This window comes from Lynx rufus, unplaced genomic scaffold, assembly GCF_022079265.1.
Source record: "Lynx rufus isolate CCGP_SWC_20201006 ecotype Redwood Valley unplaced genomic scaffold, mLynRuf1.p SCAF_10, whole genome shotgun sequence".
Classification (NCBI taxonomy): Eukaryota; Metazoa; Chordata; class Mammalia; order Carnivora; family Felidae; genus Lynx; species Lynx rufus.
In genome coordinates, this window is record NW_025814824.1 from 1,809,610 (window position 1) to 1,824,825 (window position 15,216).

At 41.2% G+C, this 15,216-nt stretch overlaps 1 protein-coding gene across 2 annotated transcripts in view; it reads left to right on the plus strand.

The window, feature by feature from the left end:
- Positions 1-13,250, plus strand: part of ZNF169 (zinc finger protein 169) — a 47,356-nt gene extending 34,106 nt beyond the window's left edge. Inside the window, exons 1-2 of one of the 2 annotated variants that reach the window (XM_047100742.1) lie at positions 1,916-1,967; positions 11,238-13,250. In XM_047100742.1, coding sequence (XP_046956698.1) covers positions 1,952-1,967; positions 11,238-12,754 — 1,533 coding nt within the window. In that variant the 5' untranslated portion in view covers positions 1,916-1,951 and the 3' untranslated portion in view covers positions 12,755-13,250. Of the gene's footprint in view, positions 1-1,915; positions 1,968-11,237 lie in introns of those variants that run through there. The other variant, XM_047100735.1, reaches the window with a different exon arrangement.
- Positions 13,251-15,216: the final 1,966 nt, after the last annotated feature.

Sequence of the window (15,216 nt, forward strand, 5' to 3'; positions counted from 1 at the left end):
TTATTTCTCTTGGATAAATACCCGGAACTGGGAATGGCTGGGTTATAGGATATAGTGTATATTTAACTTTTTACAGTATTCAAAAGCTATTTTCCAAAGTGGCTACGCTATTCACATTCCCACCAGCAAGGTATGAGGGTTCCCGATGCTCCACATCTTTGCCAAAACTTGGCAAAGAAATGAAAAGTTTCTTATTTTTGCGAGAAAGAGGGAGAGAGTGAGCACATGTGAAGGGGGGGAGAGGGGCAGACGGAGAGAGAATCTTAAGCAGGCTCCATGCTCAGTGTGGATGCAGGGCTCGATCCTACCACCCTGGGATCATGATCTGAGCTGAAATCAAAAGTCGGACACTCAACCTACTGAGCCACCCAACCGACTGAGCCACTCAGGCACCCTGGTATTGTTTTCATTTTAGACATTTGCACAGCTGTGTAGTGGCATCTGTGGTTTTGCCTGACAGTTTCCTAGTGGCTGATGATGATGTTTTCATATGCTTATTTGCCATCTGTACATCTTTGGTAAAATGTCTCTTTGAATCTTTTGCCCATTAAAAAAAATTGTTTTCTTATATTTTTGTTACTGAGTTCTGAAAGTTCTTCATATATTCTGTATAGAAGGTCATTGTCAGATGTTTGATTTACAGATATTTTCCCTATGGCTTCCTTTTCTTTTCTTTATTTTGAGAGAGAGAGAGTGTGCAAGGGGAGGGGGAGAGAGAATCCCAAGCAGGTTCTGTGCTGTCAGCACAGAGCTGGACATGTGGCTGAATCTCATGAACTGTGAGCTCATGACCTGAGCTGAAATCAAGAGTTGGACACTTAACTGACTGAACCACCCAGGTGCCCCACCTTTTCAATCTTTTAATAGTCTTTCAAAGAGAAATTCCTAATTTTGATGAAGTCCAAGTTTTTGTCTCACAAATTTCACTTTTGGTAGTGTGTTTAAGAAATATTTGCCTGACTTAAGGTGAAAGAGATTTTCATTTTTTTTTCCTTTTAGAAGTGTTACAATTTTTATTTTATATTCAGCTCTATAATCTATTGTGAATAAATTTTTATACTTGGTACCACCTCTGGATTTAAGTACATTTATTTTTGCATACAAATACCTAAATTTTCCAGCACCATTTATTGAAAAGGCAACCTGTTGTTTATTGAATCGCCTATTTACCTTTGTGGTGAATGAATTGACCAAATGTGTATGGGTCTATATTTGGATTCTATTTTTTTTTTTTCACTCCTTTTTCTACCTTGATGCCAATACCACACAGTCTTGATTAGCCTTATAAGTCTGGAGTTCAGACAATATAAATTTCCAACGTTTTTTTCTTCTTCAAGTTGTTTTAATTATTCTAGGTTCTTTGAATTTCCATATGGATTTAGAATAGCAATTTTCACACACACACACACACACACACACACACACACCCTACTTGGGATTCTGATTTGGAATGAATTAAATCTACCTCATTTTGGAGAGAATTTACATGGAAATAACACTGCATCACCCAATATGTGAACACAGTATATCCATTTTTATGGGAGTTCTTTTAATTTTTGTCAGCCTTGTTTTAGAATTTTTAGTACAGAGGTCTTATGCATTTCTACTCAGATTTATCCCTCTATATTTCGTATTTTTTTATACCACAGAAGCTATTTTCACATTGTTTTCAATTGTTGAAAGTACAGAGAAACACAATTAACTTATGGATAATCATCTTGTATCTGGTAAACTTGCATACTTACTTTTTAGTTCTAGTAGCTTTTGTCAAATTCTATAGGATTTTCTAATAGATGATTATGTTATTTGTGAATAAGTATAGTTTTACTTCTTTACATTCAGTATGTCTTTCTTTTTCTTGCCACATTGCACAGGCGAGAACATCCAGTGCAATGATCAATTTAAATGGTGAGAGTGGACATCCTTTCCTTGTTCCTGATCTTATGGGGGAATGCTTTCTCCTAAGTGTAAGTTTTATAGCTGCCCTTTATGAGCACAACAAACTTCTGTTCCTTCTTTGCTAAGAGTTTTTATTGGGAATAGATGTTGGATTTTGTTAAATGTTTTCTGGGCATCTTTTGAGGTGATCATTTATGATCTATTTTTTTTTTTTTTAGTCTTTTATAAAGTTTTTAATTTTAGTTAACATACAGTGTTACATTAGTTTCAGGTGTACAATAGAGTGATTCAAAACAATTCCATGTGTCATTCTTGACAAGTGCAGTCCTTTTTTTCTATGTTTCAAGTTTATTTAAATTCTAGTTAGTTAACATATAGGGTAATATTGGTTTCAGGAGAATTTAGTGATACATCACTTATATCTAATACCCAGTTCTCATTACAAGTGCCCTCAATATCCACCCATTTAGTCCATCTCCCACCTACCTCCCCTCTGGTAACTCTCAGTTTGTTTCCTAAAGTTAATAGTCTCTGATGGTTTGCCTCCCTCTTTTTTTTTTTTCTTCCTTCCCCTATGTTCATCTGTTTTGTGTCTTAAATTCCACATATGAGGTGAAAGGCGTTTTTTTTTTTTTTTTTCCCCTTGTTAAATCAGGCTTGTATTTTTGTTAACATAATGCACTGACCTTATTCAGGTTTCACCAGTTTTACCTTCACTCTTTTGTATGTGTGGGTATACGTTTGTTTAGATCTATGAAATTTTATCCCATGTACATTCCTGTAACTGCCAGTATATCCAAAGATCCAGAATAGTTCCATCACAGGGATCCCTTGTGCTGCTCTTTTATAGCCACAGCCAACTCTCTCCCTCCTCCCCTGCCCTGTCTGGCAACTACTAATCTGTTCTCTTTCTCTATGAATTGTCATTTCAAGAATGTTATATAAAAGAAATCATATAGTATGTTAACATTTTGGGATTGCCTTTTTTCATTCAGCATAATTCTCTTGTGATCCATCCAAACTGTAGCATGTACCAATACTTCATTCCTTTTATTGCTGACTAGTATTCCATAGTATGAATGTACCACAGTTTGTTAAACCATTCACCCACTGAAGGATATTTCAGTTGTTTACAGTTTGGGGCTTTTATAGATGAAGGTGCTTTCAACATTTCTATACGGGTTTTTGTGTGAACCTAAGGCCTTATTTCTGGGATAAATGCTGAAGAGTGCAGTTGCTGAGTCATATAGTAAATAAATGTTTAGTTTTGTTAAAAACCACCATAGCCATGTCTAGAATGGTTACACCATTTTATCTTCCCACTAGCAACATCTGCATGATTGTTTCTCCACATTCTTGCCAGTATCTGGTATTAGCCCTATTTTTTATTTTGGCCATTCTGACAGATTTCTAGAAATATCTCCTTGGTTAGTAAGAGTGAGGGGTTTAGTGCAAGCAGTTCCTCTCATGGAGAGCTGGGCATATCTGAGTCTGTGCACTGTATAAAGGATTTAGTTTCCTTGGAAAAGAGACTGGTGTTCTCCCTGTGGGTAAAGAGCTTATGAGGCCTCTGGTTATGGGTGGCTGTTGCTGTCATTTTGCAAGGTCTTTGTGGCATGTCCTTGCATCTCTGTTCATTCTTCCCAGACGATCTCTATCCAAAAGTGGTTGGCAGGTGTGTGTGTGTGTGTTAAGATCTGATCTGACCACTGAATGGATCTGGCAAAGATGGTCTAACAAGTGAGGGGAAAGAGACCATCTCTTCCTAGGTTGGCTCAGTGAGTGGTTGGCAGGCAAGGGCCCACGGACTCAGGTCTAGGGTGTCCAGCTAAGCATCTTCAGACACTGCATTTTAAGAGGGTAATCCCTGGTAGTTCTTCTCAGCTAAGCAGAGTCATGTAAGGTGGCTGACCACAGGAGCAATGGGTAGATGTGTATCATTACCTAGTGTATTTCTTCTTTTCAGATAGAATTTACTTACAGGAAATGCAAATTCTTAAGTTTGCTAGAGTTCAAACAATGTGTCTATCTCTACAATTCAAACTTTATCAAAATACAGATTATTAGCATTCCAGATAGTTCCTTATGGCCCATTCCAGTAAACTCCCACCCTAACCCTCAGAGGTACCTCTGGTCTTGATTTTATTTCATCATGGATTAATTTTGCCCACTATACAATTTTGCACGAATGGAATGATACGTATTCTTTTGTGTAGGCTTCTTCACCCAGTACAAAGGTTTTGAACTTCATCCATGTTGTTGCATACATTAGTAACCTGTTCCTTTTTAATGCTGCGTGGCTTCCCATCATGTGAATATACAACTATTTATCCTTTCTCCTTGGCAGACACCTTGATGGTTTCTAGTCCTTAGTTATTGTGAAAAAGCTGCTATTAGTAATCTTATGCTAGGTTTTTTGTTTTGGTAAGCCTATGTTTTCATTTCCTTTGGATAAAGACCTAGAGTAATGCCAGGTGTATTAGTTTCTTAGGGTTGCTGTAACAATTTACCACAAACTGAAAGGCTAAAACAAAAGAAATCTATTCTCACAGTTCAGAAGTTAGAAGTCCAAAATCAACCTGCTGGCAGGGTTGGTTCCTTTTGGAGGTTTGGAGGGAGAATCTGTTCCTCACCTCTCCTGGCTTCTGGTGGTTGCTGGCAATCATTCCTTGGCTTGTTGCTTTGTCAGTCCAATCCATGCCTTGTGACCACACAGCCTTCTTCCTTCTATGCATCTCTGTATCTAAGTCTATCTCCTTGTAAGGACACCAGTCATTGGATTAAGGCTCACCCTAATTTGGTATGACCCATCTTAACTTGATCACATCTGCAAAAACCGGATTTCAAAAGAAGTCCTATAGGTAGAAATGAATTTTGGTGGGATACCATTCAATTTGATACACTGGGTCACAGGGTTACACTATATGCAGTATTATGAGAAATGACTATTTTCCAAACTGGCTGTACCATATTTCACTTCCATGAACACATAAGAAGAGAGTGACATTTGTCTCACAACTTCCCCCACAGTTTTCACCTTATCTGTGATGGATATGTAGTGGTTTCTCATGGGATCTTTAATTTCCATTTCCCTGATGGTTAAGTGTTGAGCACTTTCTTTGTGCCTTATTCTATATCTTACTTTGTGAAGTATTTATTAAATCTTCTTCCAGTTTATTGCATTTTAAAATTGTTGAGTTCTATGAATTCTTTATTAATCCTGGATACCAATTTGTCATATGTACATTTTGCAAACATTTTCTTAGTCTGAAACCTTTCTGTTCATTTTTTAAAGTTACTTTTGATAAGCAGATGTTTAATTTTGAGGAAGTCTAATTTTTCTCCTTTAAAATTTTTATTGTCATGAAGATAATTTATATTTTCTAAATGCTATATAGTTTTAGCTTTTAAGTCCATGATCCACCTTGAAGTAACTTTTGTATATGGTGTCAGGCAGGAATCAAGATTTTACTCTTTCATATGGATACCCAGTGGCTCTAGCATCAATTGCTGAAAAGACTTGCCTTCCCCTCATTGAATTGCTTTGTTGAAAATCCAATGGCTAAGTGTGGGTCTGTTTTACACTTTCAGTTCTATTTCTTCAATAGAATAGCCCTATCCTTAAACAAACCACACTGTATTACTGTAGGACCATCAGAAGTCTTAAAGTCAGGTAGTGGAAGTACTCTCCCTCTCTAAGTCAGGTAGAAGTTTTTCTTTTTTTTTTTCTTTTTTCTTTTATTTTAGAGAGAGTGAGATTCCAAGCAGGGTCCATGCTCAACCCCCTCCTCCCCCACCCCCTGACATGGGGCTTGATCCCATGACCCTGGGCCAAAATCCAAGCCAAAATCAAGAGTCAGATGCTCAACCAGTGGAGCCACCCAGGTACCCCTAATTTTTCTTTTTAAAGACTGCTCTCTGCATTTCCACTTAAATTTTAAGATCAGTTTCTCATAAAATTTGGGGTCTTTTGTGGTTCCATATAAATTTTAGGATTGTTGCTGTTGGTATTTGATAGGTATTGCATTAAATGTGTAGATTGCTTTGGGTAGTATAGACATTTTGACAGTATTTGTTCTTCCAGTCTGTGAGCATGGAATGTTTTTTTCATTTCCTTATGTTGTCTTTAATTTCTTATATTAGTTTTATAGTTTATAAAGTTTTTTATAGTTTTTAATAGTTTTTTATAGTTTATAGTTTTTTATAAATATAGTTTATAGAATAATATAAAATTCTTATATTAGCTTTATAGTTTTCAGGCACCTCTCAAGTTTATTCCTAGGTATTTTACTGCTTTTGGTGCAATTGTAAATAGGATGGTTTTCTTAATTTCTCTTTCTGCTGTTTCACTATTGGTGTATAGAAATGCAACAGATTTCTGCACATTGCTTTTGTATCCTGCAACTTCACTGAATTCCTTTATCAGTTCTAGTAGCTTTTTGGTGGAGTCCTTAGGGTTTTCTATGTATACTCTCCTGTCACCTATGTTATTAGACAACATACAGAAAAGGAATTCAAATTGGTAAGTAGTAAAAGCTTTATTTCTTCCTTACCAATTTGAATTCCTTTTCTGTATGTTGTCTAATTACTGTGGCTAGTACTTCCAATGTTTTGTTGAATAAAAGTGGTGAGAGTGGACATTCTTGTTTTGTTCCTGACCTTAGGGGGAAAACAGTTTTTACCCCATTAAGGATGATGTTTACTGTGGGTTTTTTATATATGGCCTTTATTATGTTATATTCCCTCTAAACCTACTTTGTTGAGGGTTTTTATTATGGATGGATGCTTTACTTTTACAGATAATTTTTCTGTGTCTACTGAAATATGATTTTTATACTTTCTCTTATTGATGTGATGTATCAAATTGATTGATTTGCAAATACTGAATCACCTGTGAATCCTGGGAATAAATCACTTGATCTTGGTGAATGATTTTTTAAATGTATTGTTGGATTCTCTTTGCTAGTACTTTGTGAAGGATTTTTGCATCTATGTTCATCAGAGATATTGGCCTGTAGTTCTTCTCTTTGGTGGTGTCTTTATCTGGTTTTGCTATCGGGTATACTGGCCTCCCAAAATGAATTCGAGAATAGGTTAACTCTTCTTTAAATGTATGGTAGAATTTGCCTGTGAAGCCATCTGGTCCTGGACTTCTGTTTGTTGGAAGTTTTTGATTATTGATTTCAATCTCCTTGCTGATAATTGGTCTCTTCAGATTTTCTATTTCTTCCTGCTTCAGTTTTGGTAGGTTATATGTTTCTAGGAATTTATCTGTTTCTTCTAGGTTGTCTAACTTGTTGGCATGTAGTTTTTCATAACATTCTCTTACAGTTTGTGTTATTTGTTGGTTACTATTTCTCCAACTTATGATTTTTTGATTTTTTTTTTTTTGATGAGTTTGACTAGAACCTTTTCAGTTTTCTTGATGTTTTCAAAGAACCAGCTCCTGGTTTCACTGTTCTTTTAGTTTCTGTATCATTTATTTCTGCTCTAATTTTTATTCTTTCCTTCCCTCTGCTGGTTTTGGGTTTTGGTTGTTCTTTTTCTAGCTCCTTCAGGTGTAAGATTAGGTTGTTTGAGATTTTTCTTGCTTCTTGATGTATTATAAACTTCCCTCTTAGAACAACTCTTGCTGCATTCCTAAAGTTTTTGGACCATTGTGTTTTCACTTTCATTTGGTTCCATGTACTCTTTGATTTATTCTTTGATTTCTTGGTTGACCCACTTATTGTTTAGTAGCATAGTATTTAACCCTCATGTATTTGTGGTCTTTCCAGATTTTTTCTTATGGTTGATTTTTAGTTTCATAGGGTTGTGGTTGAGAAAAATGCACGGTATGACGTCAATCTTTTTAAATTTGTTGAGACTTGTTTTGTAGCATAATATGTGATCTATTTTGGAGAACATTCCATGTGCACTTGAAAAGAATGTGTATTCTATCTTGTTTTAGGGTGGAATGTTCTGAACATATGTTAAATCCATCTGTTCCCATGTGTCATTCAAAGCCACTGTTTTCCTTGTTGCTTTTCTGTGTTTGGATGATCTGTCCATTGATGTAAGTGGGATGTTAAAGTCCCCTTCTGTTATTGTATTACTATAACATAGTTCCTTTATGTTTGTTATTAACTGTTTTACATAGTCGGGTGTTGCCATATTGGGTGCATAACTATTTACAGTTGCTAGATCTTGTTGGATTGTCCCTTTTATTATTATATAGTGTACTTGTCTTTTTACAGACTTTGTTTTATAGTCTATTTTGTCTGATATAAGTACTGCTACCCCAAGCTTTCGACATCCATTTGCATGATATTCTCTATCCCTTCACTTTGAATCTTCATGTGTCTCCAGGTCTGAAATGAGCCTTTTGTAGGCAGCATATAGATGGGTTGTTGTTTTTTTTTAATGTATTCTGTCACCCTTCTGTCATTCTTTTGATTGGAGCATTTATTCCATTTACATTGAAAGTAATTATTGATAGTTATGTATTGCCATTTTGTTACTTGTTTTGCGGTTATATTTGTAGTTTTCTGATTCTTTTGTGGTTTGTTGGTTTTCTTTAGTGATATATTTAGATTCTTTATGTTTTGCTTATCTATTACTTTTTTTTTTGTGGTTACCATTCAGTTTATATCTAACATTTTCTGCATCTGTAGCAGTCTGTGTTAAGCTGAGGGCTGCTCAATGTTAAACTCATTCTTTACTTCTTCCCTCCATGTTTTAGATATATGGTGTCCCATTTTATATCCTTTTATGAATGTCTTGACTGATTTTTTTACAGAAATACTTATTCTTACTATTTTTGTGTCTACTTTTCACACTCTCACTTATCAACTTTCCTTTCCACTGAAAGAATTCCCTTTAACATTTCTTGCAGGTCTGGTTTAGTGGTCACAAACTCCTATAGTGTTTGTCTGGGAAATTCTTGTTCTCTTCTATTCTGAATGATGGCCTTGCTGGATAGAGTATTCTTGGCTGCAGATATTTCCCTTTTAGCATTTTGAGTACATCATGTCAACCCCTTCTGGCCAGCAAGTTTCTGCTAAAAAATCTAACAGCCTTATGGAGTTTCCCCACGTACCTGTCCTCTTTTCTCTTGCAGTCTCTAAATTCTTTACCACTGTTTCTTGCCGTTTTAATTGCTATGTGTCTTGGTGCAGACCTCCTTGGGTTGATTTTGTTGAGGGATCTCTGTGCCTCCTGAATCTGGATTTGTTTCCCTCCCGATTTAGGAAATTTTCAGCTATTATTTCTTCATATACATTTTCTGTCCCCCCCCCCTTCTTCTGGGATCCCTATAATGTGAATGTTACTATGCTTGATGGTGTCGCTGACTTCCCTAATGCTATTCTCATTATGGAGTATTTGTCTCTCTTTTGCTCAGCTTGAGTGCTTTTCATTACTCTATCCTCCAGGTCGCTGATATATTCCTTTCCTTCCTGTTGCCTATTCCATCTGTTGTATTTCTGGTTTCATTTATGGAGTTCTTCATCTCTGATACGTTATTTTTTATCTCTGTGTTAAGAATCTCACTGATGTCCTCCATTCTTTGCTCAAGTCCAGTGAGTATCTTTATGGTCATTAATTTAAATTCTCTTAGCTCTCCTACTGTGTTTTTATCATGGTCTTTCATTTGGGACATATTCCTCTGTCTCATCTTGTCTGTTTCTATGTGTTAGGAAAGTCTGCAATGTCTCTTGCTCTTGAAAGCAGTGGTTCTATGAAGAAGAGGTCCTGTAGTGTCCCCTGTTCACCAGGAGCTGGCGCTTCAGGGGTGTCTCCTATGTGTGTTGCTTGCATCCTACTATTGTGTCTGAGTAGCTTTTCTTTTCAGTGCAGACTTCACTCATTCTGCCTGTTATGGGCTGTGCCTGCTCTGTGGCGTTAGGGAGACTGAATCAGGCTGGCTCTCAAAGTGGAGTGACCGTACGAGGGCTCAAGAGTGGGATGGCAGTATTAGCAAGATTTGCATTGAGCCACTAGTCCTAGGCTATAGATGCCATAAAGCACGGTGGTGGCTAGGAGCGTGGTGCACATTGGCAGTGGCGAGGGGTAACGCAAGCGGCTGAGGTGGCAACAACGGGCACATGGCAGTTGACATGTGATAGACGGTCATGGCATGTATGATGTTAACAAAATTTGCATTGAGCCATGTGTCCTAGGCTAATCCCCCAAAGCAAGGCAACAGCCAGGGGTGCAGAGCACAGGAGTGGCTGTGACCTGGGGTTCTGCAGGAACTGGGCAGGGCATGTACACTACATTAGCAAAATTTGCACTGAGCTGCTAATCCTAAACCAGATCCCCCAAAGAAATGCAGGCCAGAGGGCCATGGCACACAGGGTATTAAAAGAATTTGTGATAAGCCCAGGGCCAAGGCCAGCAGGATGAGCAAGTCCTCAGGAGAATACATGGACATGGCACAGTGCTAGCAAGTGTCCGTGCAGCCCCACTTCCCACAGGTGGCCCTGTGTTTATGCTGGGGGAGTGGGGGAAGGAAAATGTCACCTGCCAGTTCCTTTGTTCCCAGAGAAGTCTCCTCAGCACACTCCAAAATCAGCATAAACAGATCTCCCTCCTGTTGTGCAAGCTGTCGCTTCTGTGTTGACTCTCCTTGGGCTGCACTTTAGGGGCAGGCCCTGGTTATCACTCACCCAGTGCTGAAGTGGTTGACTTTTAAAGCTCTAGGCTCCAAATCCCACTGGGTATACAAACTCACAGAATTCAGCTCCTCTGGTTTTCCAGGCAGGATGCTATGGGGATTTCCTTTTTCTGTGTGGGCTTCCCATCCCCATGACCACAGCTCCTCATTGCTCCTTTTGGGCAGCTCCTGACGACCGTTTCTGTCCTTCACAATCTCTCAGAGGTGGCTGCTCTCTGTTGAGTTGTGGAGTCTGTTCTGCCAGATCACTCTCCAGTTTACTGATGTGGATGTGAGTGACACCTAGTTGTAAACATGGGATGGGGTGAGCTGAGGTCCTCCTGCTCCACCATCTTGCGCTCCCTGCCCCCATGAGTCACGTTGTTTCTTAGTGGAAGCATATATACATTTGTGGATTAACGTCTGCATTAGCATTGATGATGTCTTGCAAGTGAACCGTACTGGTGGAAATGTGTAACTCTAATGGCAGCAGTTTATAGAGCTGGGCTGGTGTTAGAGCTGCCTCATCATGTGTATCTTCTGTGTTGTAGTAAGATATGCAATAATGTGTCAGCAAAGGATGGAAAGTAGGTATGTAAAGGAAGTCTTGGTTGTGAGAACATCGGAGCAATGACTGCTGGGCAGGTACAACCAACCTTTCACAAGGTGCCTGTAGTGATTCTGACCAACATTTTCTCTCCAGCAGAACCAGGAACAGAATTCCAGCCATGTGTCCCTTCCTGCCCGGTGGCCTTTTCCAGTCCACAGTTCCTTCAACAGTACGTGCTGTGCGGTCACCTTCCTCAGATCTTCCCAAGCTCATATGCAGGAAGCCCCATCTCAACGGAAGCTCCAAGCTGCTCAAGTGAACAAGGAGATGAGGAAGAGATAGAAGGGAGACTTGCGCTGAGTGGGGTTTCCCGGGTGCTCTTCAGATCCTCTCAGGGTCGGCCAGTAGACTGGGTAGAAGGCAAAAGAGCTGGGGGAGTAGACCAGGGGATGGGTCCTGAAGAAGCAGACCTTTCAGCATCTGGAGCAGCCATGTGTGGGAAGTACAGACTGGGACTTGGTCCCAAATCCAGTCTCTTAAGCCTCCAGAAACATCACGTATGTCCCGAATGTGGCAGAGGCTTCTGCCAGAGGTCAGACCTCACCAAGCACCAAAGGACACACTCAGGAGAAAAGCCTTACAGCTGTAGGGAGTGCGGGCGAGGCTTTGGCCGCAAGTCCTCCCTCACCATCCACCAGAGGAAACACTCAGGGGAGAAGCCTTATGTGTGTCGGGAGTGTGGCCGCCACTTCAGGTACACGTCCTCACTTACCAACCACAAGAGGATACACTCTGGGGAGAGGCCCTTCGAATGTCAGGAATGTGGGCGAGGCTTTCGCCAAAAGATCGCCCTGATCCTGCACCAGAGGACACACTTGGAGGAGAAGCCCTTTGTGTGTCCCGAGTGTGGGAGAGGCTTTTGCCAGAAGGCATCGCTCCTCCAACACCGAAGCTCACATTCGAGTGAAAGACCCTTCTTGTGCCTTGAGTGTGGGCGTGGTTTCAGGCAGCAGGCACTGCTCCTCAGTCACCAAGTCACACACTCAGGGGAGAAGCCTTATATCTGTGCTGAATGTGGGCATGGCTTTCGCCAGAAGGTCACCCTTGTCAGACACCAGAGGACACACACAGGGGAGAAGCCTTACCTGTGCCCTGAGTGTGGCCGCGGCTTTAGCCAGAAGGTCTCCCTCATGGGACACCAGAGGACACATACAGGGGAGAGGCCTTACCTGTGCCCTGAGTGTGGGCGTGGCTTTGGCCAGAAGGTTACCCTCATCAGACACCAGAGGACACATACAGGGGAGAAGCCTTACCTGTGCCCGGAGTGTGGACGTACCTTTGGCTTCAAGTCGCTTCTCACCAGACACCAGAGGACACACTCAGGGGAGGCGACTGATGTGTACAGAGTGTGTGAGCAAGGACTGGGCCAGAAGTCTCACTTCACCTCTGACCAGAGGACACACTCAGGGGAGAAGCCGTGCGTGTGCGGTGAGTGTGGGCGTGGCTTCGGCTTCCGGTCGGCCCTCATCAGACACCAGCGCACCCACTCAGGGGAGAAGCCGTATGTGTGCAGGGAGTGTGGCCGAGGCTTCAGCCAGAAGTCTCACCTCCACAGACACAGGAGGACCAAGTCTGGCCATCGCCTCCCACCTCAAGAGCTGCTCTCCTGACCTTTCCTTTCCTCACGGTTGTGAAGATGGCAGAAAGCACTAGGAAATGTTCCACTTTCTTCAAATGCAGTGGAGGGGAAAAAATGTGTTTTCAATGATTGTAAGATCATTCATTTATGGTTTATTTTCTGTACTAGCGATGGCTTTGATTTGCTAAAGCTGCCATTAAAAAAACGCCACAAACTTGATGGCTGAAGAACAGTTTTCACACAGTTCTTGGGACTGAAGTCCAGGATCAATGTGTGTAGTTTGGTTTCTACTGAAGCCTCTCTCCTCAGCTGGCAGATGCCTGCCTTCTTACTGTGTCCTCACATGGCCTTTGTGCATGCTCTTTCCTGGTGTCTCCCCCTCTTCTAAGGATACCAGACTTACTAGGTTAGAGCCCCCAATCTATGACCAAATAAGGTTGCATTGGGGGGTTCTGGCTTCAGTGTATGAATTTGGAACAATTCAGTCCATAATACTCAGTCCTCCAAACCCCCAAAATTCATGTTCTCACATCCACAGAATATTAAAAAAATTTTTTTAACGTTTATTCATTTTTGAGACAGAGAGAGACAGAGCATGAATGGGGGAATGTCAGAGAGAGAGGGAGACACAGAATCTGAAACAGGCTGCAGGCTCTGAGCTGTCAGCACAGAGCCCTATGCGGGGCTCAAACTCACAGACCGCGAGATCATGACCTGAGCCGACGTCAGACGCCCAACCCACTGAGCCACCCAGGCGCCCCTCACATCCATATTCTTAAAAGCTCCCAAAGTGCTGACCCATTCCAGCACTGACTCTATCCAAAATCTCATGTAAATCAAGTGTGGGTGAGGTTAGGGGTATATTTCATTTTGAGGCAAAGTTCCTCTCCAGCTGTGAATCTGTGAACCAGACCAGTTACCACAGATGTAGAATTTGCATTCCTTTCCACAGGGGGAAAGAAGAAAAAATTGATGGGTCTCAAGCACATCTTATGACCTAGCAAGCAAATTCTGTTACGTTTTATGGCTTGAGAAAATTCTCTGGTTGGATGCTCTGCCCTCTGGTCCTGCTGTTGTAGCAGCATGCAGTCCCTGTGAGACCATGGAGGCATTCACCCTCTGAGCCCACTGTGGGGATGGCAGACCTGATATATTTCACCATGAGGGTCACTGTTTCCTCCTCTTGGTGGATAACACCACAGAGGTCCGACACCTGACCTTCACTGTGTCCCATCTACATATCCTTAGCTGAGCCACACAGTTTCCACTGAGGGTTGACTGGTTCCAAACTAATCTCTATCAAATGACTGTCCAGCAACACCACTGGTATTTTCTCCAGAACATGCTTTCTCATTTTGCAATATGGACAGGCTGAGAATTCTCTAAATCTTCAAGTTCTGGCTTCTTTTTGCCGAACACTTCCTTCGATTCACCTCCCTTGTCACATTTTTCTATGAGAAGAAACAGGTTACACCTTCCATCACTTTGCTAGGAATTTGTCACTTCTGTTACTTAAGATTTCTACCTTGCACCAAACACTGGGACACAACTTGGCCACATTCTTTGCTGCCATATACATGTAAATAAATAACAAGGAATGCCTTTCCTTAAGTTTCCAGTAATGTTCCACATTTATGTCTGAGGCTGGGGCAGAATCACTTCTAATGCCCCTATTACTACCATAGTCTCTTTCAAGCAACCCCAGCTTTCTCTACCAAGCACCTCAAAGCTCTTCTACCCTCTACCCATCACCCAGCTCTAAAACCACCTCCATAGTTTTTCATATATACTATGATAACACACCACTCTCAGTACCAAAACTGTATTCTTTTGTCAGGGCTACCATAACAAAACCAGAGACAGGAAGTCCAAGATCACCCTGACCGACTGAAGCCTCACCTCCTGGCTGGCAGATGGTGTGCTCTCCTCACATGGTATTTCCCTTCCCTGTATGTGTGCCAGAAAGCGAGTGAGCTCTGGTGTTTCTTACTCTTATAAGGATGCCAGGCCTAGCAGATGAGGGCTTCATCCTTACATCATTTAACTTCCATTACTTCCTTAGGTCCTGTACCCAAACACTGTCACATTAGGGAAAAGACTTCATCAAGGACTTTTGGGGAGAATTCAGTTCATAGCACTCTGCTCTCTGGACTCCCCCAAATTCCTACCTGGCCCTCAACCCCTGCCATTAAGGGTCATGACCTTTCCTTTCCCATGAGTGTGAAGCCAGCAGGAAGCAATGGGCAGTGCTGCACTTTCCTCAAGTGGAATGCAAGAAGCATACTGGTCCTTTCAACGGCTGAGGAGAGAGGGGAGCTGGACATGGCTGCTTTCTAAACCCTCCTCCACATCTGGAGACCCATCTCCCTTACCGATAGACACCATGGGGATCCTGACGCATTAGCAGCTCAACCTGTGAAGCTTTTTCTTCTTTGGGGCCAGAGCATCCCTTCTATCTGGAGACACCAAGTAGCCCGTTTGAGGGAAACTCCT